The sequence below is a fragment of the Cynara cardunculus genome (genome assembly GCF_001531365.2).
Source record: "Cynara cardunculus var. scolymus isolate 2C chromosome LG 15, CcrdV1, whole genome shotgun sequence".
Taxonomy (NCBI): Eukaryota; Viridiplantae; Streptophyta; class Magnoliopsida; order Asterales; family Asteraceae; genus Cynara; species Cynara cardunculus.
The window spans coordinates 11,632,515-11,658,418 of record NC_037542.1 but is presented as its reverse complement, the minus strand read 5'-3'; the positions used below and the strand labels follow the sequence as shown (position 1 = coordinate 11,658,418).

Here is a 25,904-nt window from a genome sequence, read left to right as displayed (position 1 = left end):
GGAGATGCGAACGACAATCGTTTAAAAAGACTACTCCATACTTTTTCCGGCTGTTTTTGTTAGCTCGACGTTTGGAGTTATAAACGGCAAGCAGTGTCGCAGCCACCATTACTCCACATAATTTTATTCCTCTTGACTTGCAACCCTATATGAAATAGACGAAATGATGAGTCGTAAGGATGGACATCAATATGTATCATACAATAAGTTATGGAAGTAAATCCTTGTGCGTTCACTTTTCCTAAAAACATGGATATTCAGACCAGTTTACGCCTATCTTAACTAATTCATGCATGGGGCCTTGAAGTTAACAGTCACGCAAACCCCTTTGATGACCAGACTTCAACCACTAACCAAATAGAGAACAAAATCCTAGGTCTTAATAGTTAAGCATCTCTCAACGGTAACCTGCAGGTGTGTTCACTTGTTTTCAGAAGATGATTGGTTTGTTACCGTTGATTTGGATGTCTTGAATTTGAATGATGCAAAGAAATTTATTGAATATATTTTAATACTACCGTCATGTCAATGCTAGAATGAACAAACATTTTGAAATTAAATGTAAATTTTCCTTGGATACTTTTGGTTTGACGGGAATGTTGTTAAGAGGTTTAGTTTTTGTCTAAGGTTTTAGAATCTTTAGTCTATTTAGTTTGTATGAAACTGAATTTCATTCTTTATAAAAACAAATTATAAATAATTTATATAAAAAAATTATAAATAATTTAATTACTTTTTATTTAATGATTATAACGAATCTATTGTTGTGGATGGAAATCGAACTTACAGCCAATAGCATATGAGTTTCTTGTGTGTTCATCTTAAATCTCACGACTTCAGAACGTAACGGACCTTTCACATCCTTAAACTTCAAATTGGTGAGCCGAAATGCGTTAACCGAGTAAGCCACCATGTCCTTCCCGTGTGCCCACATCGTCTTCTTCGCCTTCCCAATCGGAATAAATTCCTCTACCGCCACATTACCCTCTTCTCCATACCTTCCTCCCTCCCTCTCCCCCATCACTTCACTCAACTCCTTAATCAACGAAACCGCTGTCGTCCTATCACACACCGCCGTATGGAACCGCATCACCAGCAACCACTTCTCCTCCGGCAACGTGTACAAGTTAGCAAACCATAAGCACAACCCTCCGATGCACAACGACCGGCTGGTGGACCACTCGTTGATGTTAAGCTCATGCTCAAGGATCAAATGTAACGATGACAAAGACCCATTGGAGGCCCGGTTCGTGAGGGTTCGGAGAAGTTCTGAGGTTGTGGAGAGGCTCATGATGTTGAGTTGGAGGTGAGGGATCGGAGGGTTGATGACGAAACAGGCCGAGCCACCGGGGGTGGAGGTGTTTTTGTAAAGCATGGAGTTGAGGATTGGATGGTCATTCTGGATCTTGTGAAGGGCTTTTTTGAGAAGTGGGATATTTGGGTGTTTAGAGACTTGAAGTGCCAACGCGGTGATCCCTGTGCCACCGTCCACCGCCTTGCACCAATTTAGCTCAGTGCCTCCTAGCAATCTTGTGTTGCTCCAAGATTTTCTTGAATTTTCGTCCATTATTCTATCGTCATCTTCTAATAGTTATGAAGCATAAGTAGTACTTTTCTATGTTTTAGACGATTGTGATTGTATGATCGCTCTTTACATGTTGTGACCCAACTGTTCTTTTGTCATATCGAATTCATGAGTCCATTTTTCTCCCATGTTTTCAGCCGATCGATAACTTATTAAAATAATATGCAGCTAACTGACCATACTAGCATAGAATTTCTTTTACCTTTTTAGTAGCATAAAACACAAGAATGTGAACAAGTTGATTTAGCACTGCTTTTAATCTACCGGTAACCCAGTTACTGTGGGTCAATGACCTTCTGGTACAAGCGCCATTCTTGTATGACATTGGGAGTTCAAGAATAACAAACACATTCATACCATGAAATAGAACTATTATTATTGACCATGACTCGTAATTTTGTTGATTTTAAGCCAAACCAACCAGTTTTTCGCTGACTTCCCACAGCTTTCGAGCTTTCTCTGCATCACTGGCTTCTTGAGACAGCTGGTTCTCGAAGGAAGCAGAGTTCTTGTTCCAGCTCCAATACACACCCGATTTCGTTAGGCTTGAATCGCTTACTACCTGAAAGAAATCACAAAAAAACATTCATCAATGTATAAAAACACCTCCGATTTCGTCAGCATTCATCAATCTATATGCCTCCTGTGTTGTTGTTAATTAAGAGTTGTAAGTTAATTTGCTGACCTGGGCTAGACGTTTTCCGGCTTCCTCTTCTGAAACGTAGCCTTTCGTGATGTACATCTGGAAAGGAGGGAATAGAAGTCGAAACAAGGGGATGTGTTCCCTGAATAAACCGGTTGTAGCAATACAACCAGGGTACAAGGACGAAAAGGTAACTCCAGTTTCTTCATGGTATCGTCTGTGAAACTCTTGCATTGTTAGCATATTGCATACTTTGCTATCTTTGTAGGCCTTAGCACCATCGAATTCTCCCCCGTCGATCATAGCAGAACTGTTTAACCCGTTTAAGCCCCCGGCTAACCCTCTCAGGTCCCCCAGGTTAGCCTTTGGTGGCACGTTCCCAGCCAAAGTATTGGTGTTCCCTAAAATCAACCGAATTGATTCAAGTTGGTTCAATTCATGGTTCAAAGATTTGGACTTCAGTTTTGCTAAGAAATCATACCTGTTATGGAGCCAACAATGATGAGTCGTTTTTGCTGGTAATCTGATTTCTTGAGGTCTTCTAGCAACAATCTTGAGAGGAGAAAGTGGCCAAGATGGTTAGTCCCTACACTAAGTTCAAATCCATCGGCAGTGTAAGTGGGTTCTTTAGCCGTAGGCAAGTAGATGGCTGCATTGCACACAAGTGCGTCAAGGGGTCGACCAGAACGCCTATACGTGTCCACAAATTGGCGAACGCTTTCAAGCGAAGAAAGGTCAAGGTGCATAACGGTGTAGTTTTCCTTAGTAATGCCGACTGATTTAGCGGCCCTTTCTGCCTTCAGGAAGTTCCTACAAGCCATGATTACATGCCATTTTTCAGTATCGGCCAAAGCCTTTGCTGTGGCTAGACCAAGACCAGATGAGGCTCCTGTAATTATCACGTTGCCCTTCCTGAGTGTTTTCTTGCCATCTTCTGCGGCTTCAATGACGGATGGTGCCATGGTTGCTGTTTGTGCGCGGATTGGTCCCATCAATGACTTCCTTCTAAGCTCCTGTGATCAAGAATTGCATACCATTAGAAACATCAGTCTTGTTGATTATGGTTTCAGACTTCTGCACCACCACTTATCTTCAAGAACTGAAATAACTTCAGATATAAGCCTCTATTCCTCATGGGCATTCCAAATGCCACTCACTGCATTGCATTTTTGTACATATTTTTCAATCTGGTACAACTGTTGGAAGTTTTCATGACCCTTCCATAGTTCAATGGCCCAAAGATTAGGGTTTTAGTTAGTCCTCTTTTGAAGATATAACTGGGAGCTTCAAACATTTTGGTCCTCCTAATGCACCAGATAAATAAAGTTCATTCGGAACAACTTCTAATACACCAGATACAGATTCTAATGCATCAGGTAGAATACGACAATGCATGGGGCAGGTACTAACAGGAGAAACAAGAGGGGGATTACAAATTTACAATCCTCAAGTGGCTTTACTAAACCATGAATGCATCTATCAATTACTCGTTCATTTCATTATCAGTATCCATTCTACGAAAATCGACTCATTTGGTGTAAATTGACATGTAACTATCACCTCTTCGATACTTATTTTTTTCGTAAAATTAGGGAAAATGGAGCGAGTGTTGAAATTCAATCAACTACACAAGATGGAGGATCGATTCAAAAGAACCGGAATTGATATTGAAGCGCATGGGTTCAACTCGAACCATAAAAATTAAGAAGGAATGCGTACAAATAGACAGATCAGGCTCATCCTTTTATGTTGAGGTCGGCAAGTCTGTCCTCAAAGGAAAATAGGCCTGGCGAAGTGAAGCCATCAAACAATTCACATAAATCTCTACGAATTCAAGCTGAAATCACACATAAACACGTTACCTTTGTTCCAATCAAAAGAGAACTGAAATCCGATTTGACATTTTTTGAGAGAAAAGCTCCATTGAATGAACCCTCCTTGAGAGAAGAATTCAACTTCCCCTGCTTCACATTACGAAATCACCCATAGTTGAGACCACAATAAGAAAACAGGACCAATAATAATCCTTAAATTTGCAGTTTTACCTCCTTGTGAACGGAAATTGCAGATGGAAGAAGAGAAGCTGCTCGAAGAGCCATGGATTCCTGTTACAAAAAGCGTACCAATATTTCAGCGGAATGTATAACCTGTCGTTGTGGTTGATGTCTCTTGGTTGGGGACGATAAGGTTTATTGGGAAAAAGAGTGCCACGTTGGAATTCCGGTGGCCAATCAAATTTTGTTATTTGGATTTCTTGTTGATAACTTTCCCCCTTTCAAACTATGGGACGATGGTATTTAAATAATCCAAACCAATGTTTATCGTTTGAAATTTTTTATTCCAATCAACTTAGATTGTATTGATATTTTGATATATTAAAATATTATTCTAACCTTTAATACGTTGTTTTTATTCTGAATATTTTTTCATCATCATTTGGTATAATTTATCTATATTTCTTATATCGTAAATGTATCACATTCAACTACTTTTCTTAATTTGTATATATTTCTTCATATTTACAGAACATATATACAAAAAAGTTATACAGAGATGGAGAATAGATTGAAAATATATGTACATGAAGATGATACGTGATGGTGTAATTATCTAATGTGCATATAATAAGAACTTAACAATCATATTAAATCCAAGAAATACAAGAATATCGGTTCATCGGGTTAGGTTGGGTTCAAATGACCGTATAACCCATATGGTTTGAAGATTTTACAACTCAAAAATCAATGTGACGTTACAAATAAGATATTTTTATTTTCGAGTACATTATGTCAATAAATAGAATGAATCATAAACCCCCAATCTCAAATCCTACAAGAAGAACGATAAGTCTTTTATGTATTCAAATTTTGCAAAAACCCAAATCTCAAAACAACAATCCAAACCTTAAATCAGAAACCTTTTAATGCACAACAAGACTCAAGAATCTTTTCGTATATCCTTACAAACACACGATTCTCTTACATATAAAGAAGTTATATATTCAATGCTAATCTCGAGTTTCAGACGAAAACATTATATCCTTAAAAACCTGCAGCCTAACTTTCGTTGCTGAACCACATGTTTTCATCCACGTCAAAAGCCAAAGATCGTTTCACTGTGCGATTACCAGCCCCTGGTTGGATCCGATATCCATCATTAATGTCTAAAGATTCCATCTTTTCATCCATCATGTTGCAGCAATCCACATTTTCATCAACATACTCTTCTTCTTCTTCTTCCATCATATCACCCCATTTTTTCCTGCATTTTCTCGCTTCCCTCATCAAGGGTATTACAGACGTTTCACTGGATGCAGCTGGTAGTTTCACCTCAAGATCATTCTCTTCAGCAGGCTGCTCAATTTCTAATTTCCGAAAACACCCCCCTTTAGGATCTTCTTTGTTGCCTATTCGAGGTTGCGTAAATGATGTCCTAGGCATGTTCCTAGTCGGAAATGGAGAAAGATCGATTTTCTTGTATTCAAATTCTGCATCAGTCTGCATACTTCTACTGTTTCCTTTCTTGCCTTCCTCTCCACAATCTGTTGCTTTGTTTCTACTAAGAAACGAAGAAAATTTTGTGTTGTTTTCAGCATGAGACTTGCAGGATTCCAGTTCATGCATCACCTCAATCGCACGCTCATAAGATTTGGCATAAGATTCATGCATTTCTCTTGTTTTGTTTGCATTTTCAACGGTATTTAGCAGAAATTTAGCTTCTGTCATCTGGTTCATATACATCAAGCAAATGGCCAGATTACACTGCTTGTTCTTATCTGTCCCCAAATAAAGCGCTTTTCTGCAACATTAAGATTCAAATCTAATATTAGATGACAACCCCTGGTGCACCAAGCCCCTAAATATGTAAAGATGTGTTAAAAACACTTTAAAAAAGAGAATTATAGCTTGAATATACCTATATATCTCTTCTGCTAGTTTATAATTGTCTTGCTGCAAGTAAGCCCAGGCCAAGTTGCCCAATAACCTGGTAAAAAAAAGACTCAGAAAGATAAGAAACCATTAGGAATTCACATATCGTTGCAAAATAACAATTGTTTTACTGCAAATGGCAAGAAAACACAATAGTTCGCAAGAATGAGCGATTCCAGATAAATTGTGGGAATGTGAAGATGTTCATATTTCCAATTATAAGGGGTTGTTCTTTTTGTGATACTTGATGAGCATAGAAACTAGAACACAGGTGTTGTATACCTTGAATACTCTTGTCCCCTTGTGATTTGAATTTTCTTGCCTTGAGATCTGGCAAGCCTGGTTCTGTTCATCTTCTGCATTGTAGCACCCTCGATATCATTCAGTTTTGATTCGAGCAATTCTATCTGCTCCTCTAACCGTCCAGACCTCTGGTAAGATGAAATTAATCTTAATTCAAACACAAGTCTTATGGGTTATTGAAAACATCCCACTTCTAGCACTATTATTCGAATTCAAATATTGTTTTTGTTTGAATTGGGCAGAATTGTACCTTGTATAATTCAAGCATAATGTTGTCAAGAGACTCTTGTGCTTCAAATGGGCATAGATGACGAAAAGATTTGATAGCCTCAATTGCCTCATCGGATCGATTCAATTGTTTCATCGCTGCTGCCATGTCTTTCAAAGCACTATCGACGCGATCACCTGAATTTATGGCAGCCCAAAACAATGATACAGCTTTGCCTGGGTTCTTGTCTACCAACTGTCATGAAAAAACTTGAAAAGATCACCCAATTAACCCTCAATAAACCAAAAGTTCACAGATGGTCAAACATTTTAGAACAACTCCTCTCTCCAATCGCCATTCCCATTTCCCAGTTTAAATTTTGAGGTCAAATGAAGTAAATTTCAGCTTCAAATTCGTCATCTGTTCTTTAACTTATTTTGATATCTACATTCGAGTTTGTAAAATGGCTTTCTTGATTGATCGTGATCCATATTCCTGAAATGATAAAGTGTGCACAACTAATTTGAAGGTTAAAAATTTGGGGATTTTAGAAATTTATAGGAACAGAGTGCTTATGAAAAGAAATGAAACAAAAAAAACCGTTAAAAGAATTCCAACATTTGACGAAGAAAGAGAAGAATCTATAATCTGACCTGAACATGTTTGGCTCTGATGTAGGGAGAATCGCCGGCAGGGACTTTGCGGATGACATGCAAGAGACTAACATCATTGTTGGGGTGTGACGGATTCCGTTTGTTTTCAGACGCCGGCAGCAGCGGTTGCCTGATTGCAGATGGCGGAGAAGAATAGATACTGGAAGAACAGGTGCGATTCTTCTCCAGCTGAGTGGTGGAAAACGGAAACCCTTTTGGAGTGAAATTGTTGTGATCTTTGTTGGTCCACATTGTTGATCATCTAGTCATAGATCACCCACCCTTTCTTTATTGTTCTTGAAGGATCAAGAAGATGAGAGGGTTGAGTGAGTTGATGAGTAACGGGGCTTAGCAACGGTAATATCTCTTACCTTTTTATTAATCATGGCCTCAATTATGGTAAATATCTCAAAATCTTCAACATGGACCGTCGAAATTGAATTCGTTTGATTGAAATTATTTACAAAAACCCAAGAAATTTAAATTAAAGGGCCGTCTACCTAATCACTTACTGGGTAAGCGCTTACCCGTGAAATTCAACACTATCACTTAAAAGTGAAGAACAGTCCGATTCTCGCGTGACATTACAAGACAAAAACATAAGGAAATTACGACACGATTCAAATTGTATGTTAGAAATGCGTTTCGCTCGATTTTAACTTTGACTTCCCTTTTTGTCTCCAAAATACGTTTGAAGGAGACATGTATGCAAGAGATGAGAGATGGTTGCTTTCAAAACTGATGCATTTAACACTCACAAAGTTTTTCATGCAAAACAACATCATCCCAATGTTGTTCTTTCGAGTTGGTCCTTATCACGTTTACTGTGTTGTCCTAACCGCATTAACTCTAGTACCCTTGTTACAAAAATGTGACATCATTAAGTTTTCCTTTTTGGGTGAATTCGCCATTTTCCAATCATTTTTGTGGTCCATCTCTACATTCACATACGAATATTGGATCGTTATTTAATCGGGTTTTTAAACCTATCAGTATCGGTGTTGCAAAAAAACGAGCAACTCCCATTTAATGTTGGTCACTCTACCAAAGTGAATTTAAGCTCAGTAAAAGTGTGAAGTTGTGGTTCACCCTCTTTCATGTGAACCCTTTTCCACTTCCCTTTGCCTGTGACTTGCTTCAATACCACCTTTCTATAAATACATCCCTTCACCCATCCCTCTTTTTTCTAACATTTTCCTTTTAACTCAAACCATCGATCTAAATTCATAGGCTGGAATGAAGGGTTCAGTGTTTTTCTCTGTGCTTCTGCTTCTTCCGCTTTTCGTCTCCGCAAGGCATATCAGTTGGCAACATTCACGTACGTTATAAATTACCCTATCGTGCATCACTTGGTTGTACTGTACGATGTTTTTAATCTATTTTATGTCATGTGAAAACAGGTCATGGGCATCATCATCATCCGAGTGAAGTGACAACGGATGGGCATGGGGTGGCACCAGGGAAGCACAAAGTGGATACAGTTGCTGTGGCTGGGTCAAGGTTACCGGACTGTTCTCATGCATGTGGCTCGTGTTCACCGTGCAGACTGGTCATGGTTAGCTTCATATGTGCATCGATTGCAGAGGCTGAAACATGTCCTATGGCTTACAAATGCATGTGTAAAAACAAATCCTACCCTGTTCCTTAGCTAAACCCCACATCTCCTTTTCCATCTAAACGTTAAATACTCGCAAGATTTTGATTTTGATTTTGATCTCGTTTTTCTTACAATTTTCATGATGATAATCAGATTTCCTTTGTGTTATGAGTATATCTTTCTCATTTTTAGTATAAAAAATCCAAAATATACGTCTTAAAATTCATAAATAAATAAGGTCCACCACGAAAACACAATCTGGAAACCAGTTTTTGGGCCATAATAGGCGGAAGCAGAAAGAGGAAGGAACAAGATGGGAAGAAACTGTAATCTAACATGTAAAAAGATATATTGATCTATGAAGAAATGAGCCTGAAAGAGCAGCATCAAGGTTTAACTACAAAACTGCAACCAAAAACTGAATCTAACCTCATTTCACGGCATGGTGGTCAGCCATGGGAGTTGAAAGGAGAAGAATCTTGTGAAATCTAACTGTACAACCATTCAAGTCAAATAAACTAAGTATCCAAAAGGTTAAAGGCGGGCAAATCTCGTATTCTGTGGATGTCTTCCAGTGCAAGTTCTCTCTCCAATTGCGTCCGTGTAACCTGTAAAACTTCCTGTTTTTAAATAAGTAGCCGTCAGAGAGAAAGGAACAGTACAACAGATGACAATATATATACACACACATATATATAGGGAGAGACAGAGAGAGAGAGAGATTACGTTGAATTCCATGTAGGATGCATGCATAGCGAGCCACTGTGCATCCATCAATGCGAAAGCTATACAATAAAGAACATCAAAGGCTTCTTCATCCTCTGCAATCAAACACAAGAAAATGAATCCCGTTAAAATGTTTATCAAATGCAGATAGTTGAATGAAAAAGGGTTCGAGACCAGACTACACTACGGTCAACAGTAGAAACTTACCTCCCAATATTTTTACAAAATTGACACAGTGAAGACATCTAGGCTTAACTGCAAAATAGAATTCATCAAACAAGAGAAAATCATCTTGAATATATATACGTTCATCGTGTAAGATGGATTGAAGATGCAAACCTGAATATAACTCCAACATCTGAGTCAACATAAATGATACATTAATGCCAGCGACAGCAAAAGGATACTCCCATTGTGCCCTTATTCCACGTTGTTTGAATAGTAACCTACGAAAAGCAGTCTTCATTCGAAAACTTATTTCAATTAGTAAATCACTTGGTTTTTCAATTTGAATAATATCTAAAATTTGCAATGAAAAAAGAGAAAGTTGAATGACATTCAAGATTGAATATAATGCAAATCCAACTGACGTTTGTTCTAGCAGTAAAGGAACCATACTGGAAATGTTTTTGCGAAGAACAGCAAATTCTCAAGTGAAAGAAAACCACAACCCCTATAACAGACAACCTTAATCAGAATGAAGTAAAATATTGTCGGGTAATGAAATTGGTGGTGAATGAGGATCAAGAAAGGCTAGCTGTACCTAAAGTCGGTCGATGGATTAGCTCCTTGCCACCCCATTTCCTTCCATTGATCGGAGATCAATCCTTGAAGTGTAACATTTGGATACGCTAAATTCCACAGTTCTACAAGGGCTTTCTGTCAACAAAACAAAACAATTGCATCAAACAAGAAATAATGCCAAAATCAACCTCCAATAAGAAGAATGTGAAATAACAAATATGGCGCTGGTTAGTTTATCTAACAAATTCAATTGATTTCATTTCCTTATCCTTTTGAATCCCAAATTACTAACATCACTTTAACAGTATATTCCTAGTAATATGCATTTGGAACGAAACCATTTTGAAGTAGCATAGTTTAAAGGAGTTCATAACTGTTTGAAAAGAGAATACCATGATGGCGATAATAAACCAGTAAAAAACAACTTGTATGATATCTTGAGCTTTACCTAAGATGACTACTTGATTTTATCAATTAGAATAAAAGAAAATGAATGAGATAAAAGAAATATACTTGATGCTCAATGCAAGTCTCATCATAAGGCACATTTGTACGATCTTGAAGCCTCTGATATCTTGCTTCCTGTACAGAATTAAGTACAGGCAGATTAAGACGTTGCCCATTCCATTTTCCATGTCAATCCAGTCATATTTAATTTTCCCAAAGAAACCCAAAACTCGTGTTTTTCAACTGTTAGTTCTGTTATTCCCAAATGTGTATACTTGTGTTCATAAGTATATGGATATAAAACTGATCCAAGTTTTCAAGTGAGAAAATAGTTGGAACATATCAAGCATACCCGCCAGAACCAAATTCTAATTTTACTCAGATATTATACCTGAACAGGAGTCCACTTAAAATCAATGTATTTGTTACTTCCAGAGCGCTTGAGGCCTGTTCGGCTAAAGATTCCTCCAATCCATGTTCGTGGACCAACCATAGCAGTAGCTAAATCCAACAAATACCCAATATTAGAAAAAAAAATTACATGTTTTTAGGACCAATCATAGCAGCAGCTATCAAAATTTTGCAATGATCATTAATTAATACAACAAAGAAGTAACACATCATAATTCAAACAAGCATACATACACCTAGAGCTAGAGACAACAAAGAAATGGAAGGTGTAAAACAACATTCACTCACTAATACATTGAGCTAATATTGGTTTTCTGGTAAGAGTCTTATGTAACCATTCCAAAACGTTGCCCTTCTTGTGTCTCCAAGGATAATCATCTTCATCAACCTGATTCGTGAATGAAAACGTAAATGCACCAATGGATTAGTCACTGGCAACACAAGGAGTGGCTTTAGAGATAAAACACTAAGAATGGTCATATTATTATTTTTTATGACATAAAAATGACAACTTGAAAAGTGAGCTAAAATATTTTAGGATGACCTCCACTAGCACATTAGAACAGTGAAAATTAATCATCTAGCTTCTGTATATATGATGTGATCATCAAATATTACATCGGTGTTTTATAATTTAAAGGTATCATGGTAACATTAAACCATAGCAACTATATTTCACTAAATTTGAACAAAAGTGCATAGAGAGAAAACATGATGTGGGTCTGAAGTACGAGCAGGTAGAATTGTATACGAAGAACGAAGAGATAAACAGAGAGGTATACTCTGTGATGGGAAGAACAAGAAGGTATGCATTTTCTATGCCTTAATCTCATCAGTGAAAAAACAGAAAAAGAGAAATGGGTTGATCACTTTCTCCGACCCCTTTCTAAACGAAAAGGCAACAATTGGAAAAAATGCAATGTGGGTTCTGAAAAGCTAAAGAAAATGATAGTAAAAGCCCATGCTTTACCCTCAAAATTCAACCTCTCATCATACCAAACCAAACCAATTTCACTTTCCTCTAGGAGAATATAAAGAAACTCAATTACTGAAAGAAGAAAAGCATATAATAAACTAGAAACAGAGAATTAAATAGCGCAATCAAAGGGGTGTTCCCTTTGGCATGATTCTTTTCCAAAAAGGAAATGATGCCTGATGTAAGTTTATCAAAAGAGGAGGACCCAAGACAACAAAACATGTATAATAATGACCTAACAACAGCATAATATATCATTGATTGAATGCTTCAAAGGGAAGGGGAAAGGCATATGTGTATTGGGGCAAAAAGACAAAAAAGAAATAGATTAAATAAAACTGAGAAAACATAAATTGAATAAATGATTTGATGGAAGAAAACCAAAATCCAAAAAGAAAGAATACCTATTAAGTAATCAATTAATCTAAGAAGCCATGAAAATGCATTCTTGATTGAATACTTCTTAAAGGGAAACCGGAAAGGCATGTGTGTATGGGGCATAAGACAAAAAGAAACAAGATGCATATGGTAAATTAAGGCAAGAACACACAAAATGATTTACTGGTTGATTGAAGAAAGGTATATCTATATATATATATATATATATATACCTCTTAAAAGAAGAAGAAATGGAGATCCGTTGAGGGTGAAGATGAGAAGAAGGTGAGGGTGGTGGGGCCCTCTAGGGGAGAATGGTGGAGCCAGGGTTTGGGGTGGAGGAAGAAGATAGAAGAAGAAGAAGAAAGCCGAGTATGGCATCTGAGCTTTTGGGGAAACGGACCCAACCCCTGACGAGTAGAAAGCTCGAGGGAAGAGGCCTTCTGGACATGGTGTTCTGATAAAAACCAGACGTGTTTCTATAATCCCGCCTAATCTATAGCAACCCTCTTTCTCTCTCTTGCACTTGCTTTTTTGTGCTTCTCTTTTCCTTTTTCTTTTTCTCCCAAAATATTTACGTTTTTGGGTTCATTTCGGTTTTGATTTATGTCCCTATTTTTTATACAAATACAATTTTGTTATTATGGTTTGCGGTTCCTTTTCGTTTTAGTTCCTGGCACGAACTCCATTTGTAAAATCCCGTTAAACCAAATCACATGACTCACATGAGGGTGATTGGATTCGAGGACGTAATGATTGCTCGAACCACATCCTCTTGGATCACAACCGGATTGAAAGAGTTGGGATTCAAAAGATGTGTTCTTTCAACATTTTCTTGAGAATGGTATTGTTCTTTTCACTAAACCCGTATCAAATAGGGCTTTTCTTTCTTTCTTTGAATTTGGTTCAAACGGTTTTTGCTTTGAGTTTGATCTAGATTTAGAGTTTTTGACTTATATGTAATATACACTTTTGCAAATACGTTGCAATTATCCCCTTTATACGTGTTTATGTAATCTGGGTCTTTCAATTTGGTATCAGAGCGGTAGTTTAAGTGAACTGGATACTAGCGACGGTATCCGGACTTAAACCTTGTGTGGGTATCATGTAGTAAGTATGTTTTGATTTAAACGTGATATGAACTTAGGAGAAACCTAGGTGGGAATTGGGAATTTGTTATAGGATTCTATTTAATGTTATGTATACGTCGTAACTTTCAGAAAGATGGCCGACGGTGATGAAGCTAGTCACACCCCATCTAACGACAATGTAAGAGAAAATGCTCCACACCTGGATATTTATGATGATGAGGCACCGATGTCTCCTTGAAGCGAACGTTTAATGCAACGTATGACTTTATTAATTCAGCAAACGTTAGCCAACAACGACATGACGATAGAAAGTCTAAAGATGATAAAAGTAAAGGTAAGGAGAAAGAAACGGGTGACACCTCAAAACCCAAAACCGACTGAGTCTCTTTTAAAACCTTTCGTGGTAGCGGTGCTACTGAGTTCTTTGGGAAGGTTGATCCATTGGAGGCACTTGAATGGATATTGAATACTGAGAAGGTCTTTCACATCACCCGAGTGCTATGTGATGATAAAGTGAATTATGCCACGGTCATGTTCAAAAGTAGGGTCTTGATATGGTGGAATGCTACTTTTGCAGCTTTAGRTGAAACTGAAAAAGAAGGTATGCCTTRGGAGTCTTTCAAAACTCGTTTTAACAAGCAATATTGTCCAATTGATCTACAAAAACGATTGGAGAAGGAGTTTCTTGATCTTAATCAAGGAAAGATGTCAATGGTGGACTACGAGACCGAGTTCAATCATAAAGCACAGTTTGCCACACGTTTCTTGATTACAGAACAGGAACGTGTAGACCACTTTATAGACGGATTGCGATCAGAGATTCGAGATGTCGTCGCCAATCGTGACATTTCAGAGTTTAAGAAAGCGGTGGAATCTGCACAACGGCACAAACATGATTTGACCCACTCGGATCGTAATCCAGCTCCTCCAGCCAAGCGACCTCGAATTGAAGGTGCCATATCTGCACCAACACAACAATTTTCTAGGAATTTCAATCCGAGATACGCTCAATCCCAAGCTAGATCGCGACCTCAATCTTGGTCCCAAGCTTATAGCCTTCAGTCAAATGCTCATCCACCCTGTTCTACTTGTGGTAAGGCTCATCGGGGCCGATGCAACACTGTTCGCCCTGAAGTTAAATGTCATGGTTGTGGTGAAGTTGGACACGTGAGACCGAACTGCCTGAGGAGGGATATGACATGCTACTCATGTGGTGCTATAGGCCATCGTTAGAGAGAATGCCCTCGATCTAAACCTGAGGAAAGTAAGGCTTCTGTTTGCCGACCTTATACTAGTGGTGCTCCTCGTCAAAAGGAGGAGGTACCGCGCGTCCAGGCCAGAGCTTTTCAAATCACTGCTGAGGAASCTCGAGATAAACTGGATGTGGTTATGGGTATATTTCTCGTTAATTCTCATCCCGCTCGTATCTTATTTGATTCTGGTGCTACTAATTCATTCGTTTCTCATACATTTGCTCGATGTTTAAACTTTGTGCCATATGTGCTTGCTAAACCTTTTTACATTGACACTGTTGATGGCACATCTATGCTAGCTGATAAAGTTTACAAAGATTGTGTGTTGCAATTAGATGAGCATGAGTTTTTCTTAGATCTTGTACCGATGGATATCCATAGCTTTGATATAATTATTGATATGGATTGGTTGGCTAAAAATCGGGCTGATATTTTGTGTTTTCAACGCATAATCCGTATACCGAACAACGTTGACTATTTATATGTTTACGGTAAAAAGCGTAAAGGGGACGTAAAGTTGATTTCTACGCTTAAAGCTCGAAGACACCTATCAAAAGGTTGTTCTTCCTATTTAGCTTATATTTTGATGCGTCGAAAGAGGTAAAGAAAACGGTTAGTGACGTACAGGTTGTGTGTGAATTTCCGGATGTATTTCCCGAGGACTTACCCGGTTTACCTTCTGATAGACAAGTTGAATTTCGAATTGACTTAATTCATGGTGCAACGTCGATTGCTAGGACGCCGTATCGTCTGGCTCCTGCTGAAATGAAAGAAATGAAGAATCAATTGCAAGAACTTCTCGATAAAGGTTTTATCCCATCGAGCACTTCTCCTTAGGGTGCTCCAGTACTATTTGTAAAGAAGAAAGACAGTTCAATGCGTATGTGCATCGATTACCGTAAGTTAAACAAAGTAACGATCAAGAACAAATATCCACTTCCACGTATCGATGATTTGTTCGACCAATTGCAAGGTGCGAGTTACTTCTCTAAAATTGATTTACGGTCGGGTTATCATCTACTGAGAGTGCGTGAAGAAGATAAATCGAAAACGGCTTTCCGTACACGTTATGGCCTCTATGAATTTTTAGTTATCCAATTTGGTTTAACTAATGCACCTGCAGCATTCATAGATATGATGAATCGCGTGTGCCGGCCAATGTTGGACAAATCTGTGATCGTGTTTATAGACGATATTCCTGTATATTCCAAATCTGAAGCGGATCACGTGAAGTATTTGTGTGAGATGCTTGAAACACTTCGACAAGAGCGTCTATATGCTAAATTTTTGAAATGTGAATTTTGGCTACGTCAGGTGCAATTCCTAGGTCATACGATTTCTTGTGACGGTGTGTCGGTTGACCCGTCCAAAGTTGAAGTTGTAAAGAATTGGGAGCAACCTAAGAATGCATCTGAGATTCGTTGTTTTCTTGGACTCACGGGTTATTATAGACGATTCATACGGGATTTCTATAAAATTGTCGTGCCTTTAACTTCGTTGACCCGGAAAGATGTCAAGTTCGAATGGGGTGAAGCTCAAGAGAATGTTTTTCATGTGTTAAAGCTTTGTTTGTCAGATGCTCCTGTTCTAGCTTTACCAGAAGGTAGTGACAACTTGGTAGTTTACAGCGATGCTTCTAAATTGGGTCTCGGTTGTGTTCTTATGCAGTGAGGCAACGTAATTGCATACGCGTCGAGACAGTTGAAAGATTATGAAAAGAACTATCCAACTCATGATCTTGAGTTGGCAGCGGTCGTTTTTGCACTAAAATTATGTCGTCATTACTTATATGGTACCAAATGTCAACTATTCACAGATCATAAGAGTTTGAAGTATATCTTCACTCAACAGACTTTGAACATGAGGCAACAACGAGCCATGGAACTGATTAAAGACTATGAATGTGAAATTCTCTATCATCCAGGTAAAGCTAATGTTGTTGCAGATGCTTTAAGCTAGAAGACGTATGCAAACTCCATGTGTTATGCTATTACACATACGTCCGTGACATCCACACTAGTTGACAACATACGAAAATGGCAAGTAGAGGCTTTGAAGCCTGATCGTGTGAAACCAGAGCGTATAGTTGGTTATGTTTCGTATCTGACAGATGATAGTCGAGGACTTAAAGTCTTTAAGGACCGTGTTTGGATTCCAAAACTCGGTGGTATTCGAGAATTGGTATTATCTGAAGCACATAAGTCGCGGATGTCTGTGCATCCGGGCAGTACAAAGATGTATTACGATTTGGGATCTGAATATTGGTGGCCGGGAATGAAGCGTGATATCGGCCGATATGTGGAACAATGTGTTACGTGTTCGCAGGTTAAAGCTGAACACCAAAAACCTTATGGTAGCCTTCAACCTCTCGATATACCGGTGTGGAAATGGGAGGAACTTACAATGGATKTCGTTACAAAGCTACCGAAGACGTCTCGTCAGCACGACAGCATCTGGGTTGTCGTGGACCGTTTAACCAAAAGTGCTCACTTTMTGCCTGTTCGAGAGTCGTATTCTATGGATAAATGGGCACAAATTTATATCGACGAGATTATTGCACGACATGGTGTTCCTCTGAAGGTAATTTCTGATCGAGATTCTCGATTTACTTCGAAATTTTGGGCCAGTTTACAACGAGAACTAGGGACACCCGTGGCATTGAGCACAAACTATCATCCCCAAACTGATGGCCAGTCCAAACGCATGATACAGACGTTAGAAGATCTATTGCGTGCGTGTATCCTTGAGTTTGGTGGTAGTTGGGATATGCATCTACCATTGGTTGAATTTTCATACAACAACAACTATCACTCGACTATCGATATGGCGCCTTTTGAGGCTTTATATGGTCGTAAATGTCAAACTCCACTGTGTTGGCGTGAGACGGGTGAGAAAGTGCTTGCTGGACCCGAAATGATTCAAATTATGCATGATAAGATTCAAGTTATTCGGGAAAGGATGAAAGCCGCTCAGGACAGACAWAAGTYGTAYRCCGATAATCGTCGACGACCAATTGAATTCACCGTGGGCGACATGGTTATGTTGAAAGTTTCCCCTTGGAAGGGTATTCTACGATTTGGTAAGCAADGTAARYTTAGTCCACGTTTCGTTGGACCATTCAAAATCATTGAACGTATTGGCAAACAAGCATATCGACTTGAACTTCCAGAAGAGCTGTTTGGTATTCACGATGTATTTCATGTTGGATATCTTCAAAAGTGTTTGGGTAAGTATGATGAAACAATTCCCTTAGCTGAGGTGAAGATTGACGAACGACTGAGATATATCGAGGAACTAGAAGAAATTCTAAACGAAAGAACGGCAAATCTTCGGAACAAGACAATCGATTTGGTATTGGTGAAATGGAAGCATCATCGTGGTCCGAATTGCACATGGAAGAACAAAGAACAGATGCTTGCCAAATATCCCGAGCTATTTGAGAAATGAAGATTTCGAGGACAGAATCCTCAAAAGGAGGAGGTAATTGTAACATACACTTTCGCAAATACGTTGCAATTATCCTCTTTATACGTGTTTATGTAATCTGGGTCTTTCAATATGGGTTTTGAATCACATGATTTTTGAATGAATTTATACAAATTCATTCTCGTTTTTATTTGATGTTCTTAATACGCATGGTGTTGGTCGCGAATGGGATGATCATAAACAGAAAGCAATTGTATAAGGAGGGGTTGAATACAATCACATAGACTTTTTTCAATCTTTTAATTCTTATTGATGTATATCAAAAATTAACACACAGAAATACAATATAGATTGTTGTGGAATAAGGAAAGGATAATCTCATCTGAACAATCTTACATAGAGAAGAACCTACAAGAACAACACAGAGAATGATTGCAAGAAAATGAAGAACACTAAGTTTTTATTCACACATAGAAAAATAGGAGAGTAGAAGAAGAGAATCGATTGTCTTGAGAATACACTTAGTAATTCTTTCAAGGAAGTGTGTTTGCATGGGAGATGCATACTACCTTTTATACCACCTTCATGTATTAAATGCATGGAACACTTGTCACATGAGGATAAGAAGGCAAGGGTTGACTTGACCATTGTTAATATCTCATTTTCATCGTACACCGCGTGCATACAACATTGTTCATACAGAGGCAAACTTTTGCAGAGATATGGTTAGTCTATAGGGAGATCTTCTTTGGATTGATTAGTAGCTTCAAACAACTACTTACAAATTTTTGGTGCATGAAGATCTTCCTTTAATCGACTTTTATTCGACTAGTAGCTTCAAAACATCTTCAATCTTCAAATCAACTACTCTTGAGTCTTGATGTGTAATTTAGACAGTTGATCCACAGTACCGAATCAGTGACCTTCTATCTTCACATCGGCTAGTCTTCGATTTTTCCAACGGCTTTAAGTATGTACCAAGAAATCTATAACTACCAAATGTTGATAGGATAGAGTAACAGATCAGTGAGTCATCACCAAATTAATAGGTGACCCAACAATCTCCCCTTATTTGATGATGACGCAAACACTTAGAAATAAATAAATATAAGATATACAAACTTTAAAATTATTTGAGAAAAAAAACTTATAAATTTGGTAACCCATGTATATATATTTTTTTTTTCTTTTTTGTTTTTGTTTTTTTCTTTTGTTTGTTTTTTGTTTTTTTTAACTATAAACATATATGCAAAATAAATAATGAATCAGAGAGCAACAAATAAAGAAGGAAAAAATTTGAAGTAAATACTGATATATAAATTGCATTTATACTAGACAATAAATTTAAATAACTACAGTGATGAAGATAGTTCAAGAAGAAAAAGTCACATAGATAGATCAGCTAACAGTCATCATCTACTTCCATAACATTTGTATATATGGCTACAAGAGCATCTTTTTTCTTCAGTTCATCCAAATCAATGTATAGAAATAAACCCAAAGTAATTGTAGAAGGGGAGATTGAATACAATTACACAGACTTTTTTCAAATTTTTAATTCTTATTGATGTATATCAAGAATTAATACACAGAGATACGATATAGATTGTTGCGGAAGAAGGAAAGGATAACCTTACACGAACAATCTTATACAAAGAAGAACCTACAAGAACAACACATAGAGTGTTTGCAAGAAAATTAAGAACACTAAGTTTTTCTTCACACACAGGATAATAGGAGAGTAGAAGAAGAGAGTCGACTGGCTTGAGAATGCACTTAGTAATTCTTTCAAGGAAGTGTGTTTGCATGGGAGATGTATATTTCCTTTTATACTACCTTCATGCATTAAATGCATGAGACACTTGTCACATGAGGATAAGAAGGCAGAGGTTGACTTGACCATTGTTGATATCTCATTTTCATTATACACTGCATGCATACAACACTGTTAATGCATAGATATGGTCAGTCTGTAGGAAGATCTTCTTTGGATGGATTAGTAGCTTCGAACAACTACTTACAAATCTTTGATGCATAAAGATCTTCCTTTCAATCGGCTAATAGCTTCAAAATATTTTCAATCTTCAAATCAGCTACTCTAGAGTCGTGGTGTGTAATTTACATAATTGATCCACAATACCACATCGATGACATTCTGTCTTCACATCTGCTAGTCTTCGATTTTACCAACGGCTTTAAGTATGTACCAAGAAACCAATAACTACCAAGTGTTGATAGGATAGATGAATATATTAGTGGGTCATCACCAAATCAATAGGTGACCCAACACATGGTTTTCTTTTGTCCCCTTCATATGAAAATAGAAATGGAAATTAAAAGAAAAAGAAAAATAGACATATAGTAAGACAATCAGAGAAAGAGGTAAAATGATGATCGGCGAAATTAACCCTCCCTTGAAAGGCAATTAATTGGGGTTAATGGGATCCTGCAAACCACATTTGCTTCAAGAACTGAAACTAAAAGTAATTACTAACCATAATGATGAAAACCATAATCCCGAGGGAAGAGGCCTTCTGGACATGGTGTTCTGATAAAAACCAGACGTGTTTCTATAATCCCGCCTAATATATAGCAACCCTCTTTCTCTCTCTTGCACTTGCTTCTTTGTGCTTCTCTTTTCCTTTTTCTTTTTCTCCCAAAATATTTACATTTTTGGGTCCTATGGTTTCATTCCGGTTTTGATTTATGTCCCTATTTTTTAAACAAATACAAATTTGTTATTATGGTTTGCAGTTCCTTTTCATTTTTAGTTCTGGGCACGAACTCCATTTGTAAAACCCCGTTAAACCCAATCACATGACTCACATGAGGGTGGTTGTTTTTGAGGACGTAATGATTGCTCGAACCACATCCTCTTGGATCATAACTGGATTGAAAGAGTTGGGATTCAAAAGATGTGTTCTTTCAACATTTTCTTGAGAATGGTAATGTTTTTTTCACTAAACCCGTATCAAATAGGGCTTTTCTTTCTTTCTTTGAATTTGGTTCAAACGGTTTTTGCTTTAAGTTTGATCTAGGTTTAGAGTTTTTGATTTATATAGGTTTTGAATCACATGATTTTTGAATTAATTTATACAAATTCATTCTTGGTTTTATTTGATGTTCTTAGGGATGTTCTTAATACGCATGGTGTTGGTCCCGAATGGGATGACAATAAACAAAAAGTGATTGTAGAAGGAGAATTGAATACAATTACACAGACTCTTTTCAACTTTTTAATTCTTACTGATGTATATAAATAATTAACACAGAGATACAATATAGATTGTTGCGGAATAAGGAAAGGATAACCTCACCTGAACAATCTTACACAGAGAAGAACCTACAAGAACAACATAGAGTGCTTGCAAGAAAATGAAGAACACTAAGTTTTTCTTCACACATAGGAGAATAGGAGAGTAGAAGAAGATAATCGATTGCCTTGAGAATGCACTTAGTAATTCTTTCAAGAAAGTGTGTTTGCATGGGTGATGCATACTTCCTTTTATACCACCTTCATGCATTAAATGCATGGGACACTTGTCACCTGAGGATAAGAAGGCAAAGGTTGACTTGATCATTGTTGATATCTCATTTTCATCGTACACCGCATGCATACAACATTGTTCATGTAGAGACAAATTTTTGCAGAGATATGGTCAGTCTGTAGGGAAATCTTCTTTGGATGGATTAGTAGCTTCAAACAGCTACTTACAAATCTTCGGTGCATGAAGATCTTCTTTCAATCGGCTAGTAGCTTCAAAACATCTGCAATCTTCAAATCAGCTACTATAGAGTCTTGATTATAATTTAGACAGTTGATCCACAGTACTGCATTGGTGACCTTCTATCTTTACATCAGCTAGTATTCGATTTTGCCAACGTCTTTAAGTATGTACCAAGAAATCAATATACAAAGAAACCAATAACTACCAAGTGTTGATAGGATAGAGGAACGGATCAGTGGGTCATCACCAAATTAATATGTGACCCAACAATCTCCCCTATTTGATGATGACACAAACACTTGGAAAGAAATAAATACAATATATACAAACTCTAAAATTCTTTGAGAAAAAGAAGTTATAAATTCGGTGACCCATGTATATATTCTTTTTGGGTTTTTTTTTTTGTTTTTTTAACTGTAAACATATATACAAAATAAATAATGAATAAGAGATCAACAAATAAAGGATGAAAAAATTTGAAGTAAATACTGAAATATAAATTGCATTTATACTAGACATTGAATTTAATTACTTACGGTGAAGAAGATAGTTCAAGAAGAAGAAGTCACATAGATAGATCAGCTAACAGTCATCATCTACTTCCATAAATGAACATCTCTTTTCTTCAGTTCATCCGAAATCAATGTATAGAAATAAACATAAAGTAATTGTAGAAGGAGGGGGTTGAATACATTTACATAGACTTTTTTCAACTTTTTAATTCTTATTGATGTATATCAAAAATTAACACACAGAGATACAATATAGATTGTTGCGAAATAAGAAAATAATAACCTCACCTGAACAATCTTACACAGAGAATAACCTACAAGAACAACACAGAGAATGCTTGTAAGGAAATGAAGAACACTAAGTTTTTCTTCATACATAGAAGAACAGGAGAGTAGAAGAAGATAGTCGATTTCCTTGATAATGCATTTAGTAATTCTTTAAAGTGTGTTTGTATAGGAGATGCATACTTCCTTTTATACTACCTTCATACATAAAATGCATGAGACACTTGTCACTTGAGGATAAGAAGGTAGGGGTTGACTTAACTATTGTTGATATCTCATTTTCATTGTACATCGTGTGCATACAACACTGTTCATACAGAGACAAACTTCTGCATAGATATGGTCAGTCTATAGGGAGATCTTCTTTGTATGGATTAGTAGCTTCGAACAATTACTTACAAATCTTCGGTGCATGAAGATCTTCCTTCAATCGGCTAATAGCTTCAAAATATTTTCAATCATCAAATCAGCTACTCTGGAGTCTTGGTGTGTAATTTAGACAGTTGATCCACAGTTTCACATTGGTGACCTTCTGTCTTCACATCAGTTAGTCTTAGATTTTGCCAATGGTTTTAAGTACGTACCAAGAAACCAATAACTACCAAGTGTTGCTAAGATAGAGGAATATATCAATGGGTCATCACCAAATCAGAAGGTGACCCAACACATGGTTTTCTTTTGTCCCCTTCATATGAAAATAGAAATGGAAATTAAAAGAAGAAAAAATAGACATAATTAGACAGTCAGAGAAAGACGTAAAATGACGATCGATGAAATTAACCCTCCCTTGAAAGGCAATTGATTGGGGTTAATGGGATCCTGCAAACCACATTTGCTTCAAGAACTGAAACTAAAAGTAATTACTAACCATAATTCTTGAGGACAGATGAAAATTTCATGAAAGTACAAAAACTAAAAACATAATTACACAGTTACAATGACCTGAGTCAATATCTAAGGCCTAATAAATCCACGTTTGTTGTTACATTAAAAGAAAAATTAATGTCACATGATGTAAATTAAAGTCGTTACATCAACAACAAAACATATAAAAAATGTCACATTCGTAAACTAATCGTTGTTTTCAAGTCTTTTATAGTTTGATAATAAATTAGAATTTTGATCAAAATAAATTGTTATTTTTTACATCAACTCTTAATTTTATATAAAGTCGATAAAAATTGTGATTGTATTTGCTAGCAATGCATTTGATAAACAAGATTCAAAAAAATTAAAAATCATGGTTAAGTGAATTCAATAACATGATCTCATGAAACTCAAAAGGTTTATTTGTGTTCTTTTGTGAATTGTGAAAACAATTTATAATTATCATTTACAAAATTTTATGTATTGATTTGGCTTTTTTAAAACTGTAAATATTTCAAGAAATTGTTGAGTTAAACCCAAACAATGCAATTTTGTTTCATTTTATATAATTTAGTGTCTAGAATTTAGAAAAATCGAGCTTTATGGTCCGTCACATTTTTGTAACAGAAAATGGAAATGGATGTTTGTTTCAACAAATACACACCTAATTACGGTTAATGTGTCGTATTAGTCAAGGCATGGATCATACGCGGGATTCCTAGGGGCCACTATTCTAAGGTAAATATATGGTACTTTATACATGAAAAAACACAAGCCCACCATGTTGTTTGGCTTACAAATATCGCGTTTATATCTCGTATATTATGATAGGCAATGTATACCTTAGCATGTGGAGTAATATTACTAGTAAACACATTATATTGTAAAGAAAAACCTCAAGAACATTTTCAAGACGCAACAGAGTATTTAACTAGGTCTTTCGCTATAAGATATGATGTGAAATTATGATATACTCTTATGCTAGAAGGTTAATCTCTCGTAAATAGTGTTTTTAATAGCCTACCCGTTAGATTAGTTTGTTCTAATCTTGTGAATTACGTTGTTCTTAATTCGTAGATATTTTTTTTGTTCTTGTCTCATTTGATTGCTTTTGTCCGTAGAAAGACACGAACAAAGGTTGTCTTGAAGAGAATCGAGTTATTAATGGTTCATATATGTTCACGAAGACTTTATTCCAATTTGGTTATGGAAACTTTTTGTAAAGAGATGTACACGTTTAGAGAAGTGAAAGCATTATTTGCCGTTTTAGCTTCATTGGTTAATCTACATGTTCCACGTGCTGGAAATATTGGTTTGATGCTGACAATGCAAAAGAAAAAAGTTATTTCGATTTCACGAAATTTCTAATTTTATAAATTGATTAAAAAATAAAACTATTGCTTATGGTTAAGAGTTGCTTATAGATGGAATCAAAATAAATGCTCTTACGTTTTTGATAATGACACGAAAACAAAGCGTATCACGTAAAGTTTATGATATGCTTTATTTTTTCGTAACAAAAAAGCTCTTCTCATTTTACAATATTGATTCTTACGCCATTTGGAATTAACGTTTTCTACAAGTAAAGGACATATACTGTCACCTATATCTAACTACACTAAAATATGTTTTATATAAGATGATAAATATGTCTAAATATTTTAATATATGTTTTATATGCGTAAAGATATTACAGTAAATTGATATAATGTTTTTAAACATCGTAATATGTCTTCAAGACATTTTTAATATAACGCATAAATAAAAAATACCTGTAACGAAAATAAAAGCCTGAACATTTGGGCCATATAGATGGGATGGGCTAATTTCTTGTAGAAAACCAATTTCGATTTTTTTTACTTTAAAATAAAATAAAAATCTGTTATGTGTCTTAACCAAGTACTTATTTATTAATGTATAGATGGAATTTTAAATTAGTTGCTATTGTCAATAACGACAGTTAACTTTTTAATTCAGTTGTTATTATTAACGTAATTTAAATTGATAATTATATCATTAGAATTTTTTATTTAAAAAAAAAAGAGTAGGATCGAGCATTTGGTGATTGGTATGTCATTCATTCATTCATGTGCTTTGTCCATGAATTTGAAGCTTTTACATCGCCCAACAACCAAATTGAAA

General features: G+C 36.5%; 4 protein-coding genes across 9 annotated transcripts; 1 reads left to right on the top strand and 3 right to left on the bottom strand.

The window, feature by feature from the left end:
• Window positions 1-1,767: 1,767 nt before the first annotated feature.
• LOC112527768 (protochlorophyllide reductase) lies at window positions 1,768-4,451 on the bottom strand. 2 transcript variants are annotated; one of them, XM_025138561.1, is made up of 5 exons: window positions 4,274-4,370; window positions 4,091-4,192; window positions 2,710-3,241; window positions 2,271-2,629; window positions 1,768-2,147 (listed from the first exon to the last, which is right to left on the bottom strand). In XM_025138561.1, exons 1-5 carry the CDS (start codon window positions 4,325-4,327, stop codon window positions 1,992-1,994), a joined length of 1,203 nt encoding a protein of 400 aa, XP_024994329.1. In that variant the 5' UTR covers window positions 4,328-4,370; the 3' UTR covers window positions 1,768-1,991. The 2 variants fall into 2 exon arrangements, with proteins under 2 accessions (XP_024994329.1, XP_024994330.1); XM_025138562.1 differs by having other exon boundaries at window positions 1,789-2,147; window positions 4,091-4,189; window positions 4,274-4,451.
• A 665-nt stretch (window positions 4,452-5,116) lies between these two features.
• Window positions 5,117-9,398, bottom strand: LOC112528139 (protein SULFUR DEFICIENCY-INDUCED 1-like). Its single transcript, XM_025139075.1, has 6 exons — window positions 9,348-9,398; window positions 7,322-7,617; window positions 6,711-6,923; window positions 6,440-6,588; window positions 6,144-6,212; window positions 5,117-6,026 (listed from the first exon to the last, which is right to left on the bottom strand). Exons 2-6 carry the CDS (start codon window positions 7,571-7,573, stop codon window positions 5,285-5,287), a joined length of 1,425 nt encoding a protein of 474 aa, XP_024994843.1. The 5' UTR covers window positions 7,574-7,617; window positions 9,348-9,398; the 3' UTR covers window positions 5,117-5,284.
• On the top strand, window positions 8,558-9,024 carry LOC112528533 (protein EPIDERMAL PATTERNING FACTOR 1). The gene is made up of 2 exons (XM_025139560.1): window positions 8,558-8,639; window positions 8,722-9,024. Exons 1-2 carry the CDS (start codon window positions 8,558-8,560, stop codon window positions 8,967-8,969), a joined length of 330 nt encoding a protein of 109 aa, XP_024995328.1. The 3' UTR covers window positions 8,970-9,024.
• LOC112528140 (ELMO domain-containing protein A) lies at window positions 9,253-13,130 on the bottom strand. Of its 5 annotated transcripts, none has more exons than XM_025139079.1 (10): window positions 12,834-13,130; window positions 11,535-11,634; window positions 11,227-11,336; window positions 10,902-10,970; window positions 10,408-10,523; window positions 10,263-10,317; window positions 9,984-10,104; window positions 9,852-9,899; window positions 9,645-9,739; window positions 9,253-9,538 (listed from the first exon to the last, which is right to left on the bottom strand). In XM_025139079.1, exons 3-10 carry the CDS (start codon window positions 11,326-11,328, stop codon window positions 9,437-9,439), a joined length of 708 nt encoding a protein of 235 aa, XP_024994847.1. In that variant the 5' UTR covers window positions 11,329-11,336; window positions 11,535-11,634; window positions 12,834-13,130; the 3' UTR covers window positions 9,253-9,436. The 5 variants fall into 5 exon arrangements, with proteins under 5 accessions (XP_024994847.1, XP_024994848.1, XP_024994844.1 ...); XM_025139080.1 differs by having other exon boundaries at window positions 12,627-12,865; XM_025139076.1 differs by lacking the exon at window positions 12,834-13,130 and adding an exon at window positions 12,029-12,271.
• Between the last annotated feature and the right edge of the window lie 12,774 nt (window positions 13,131-25,904).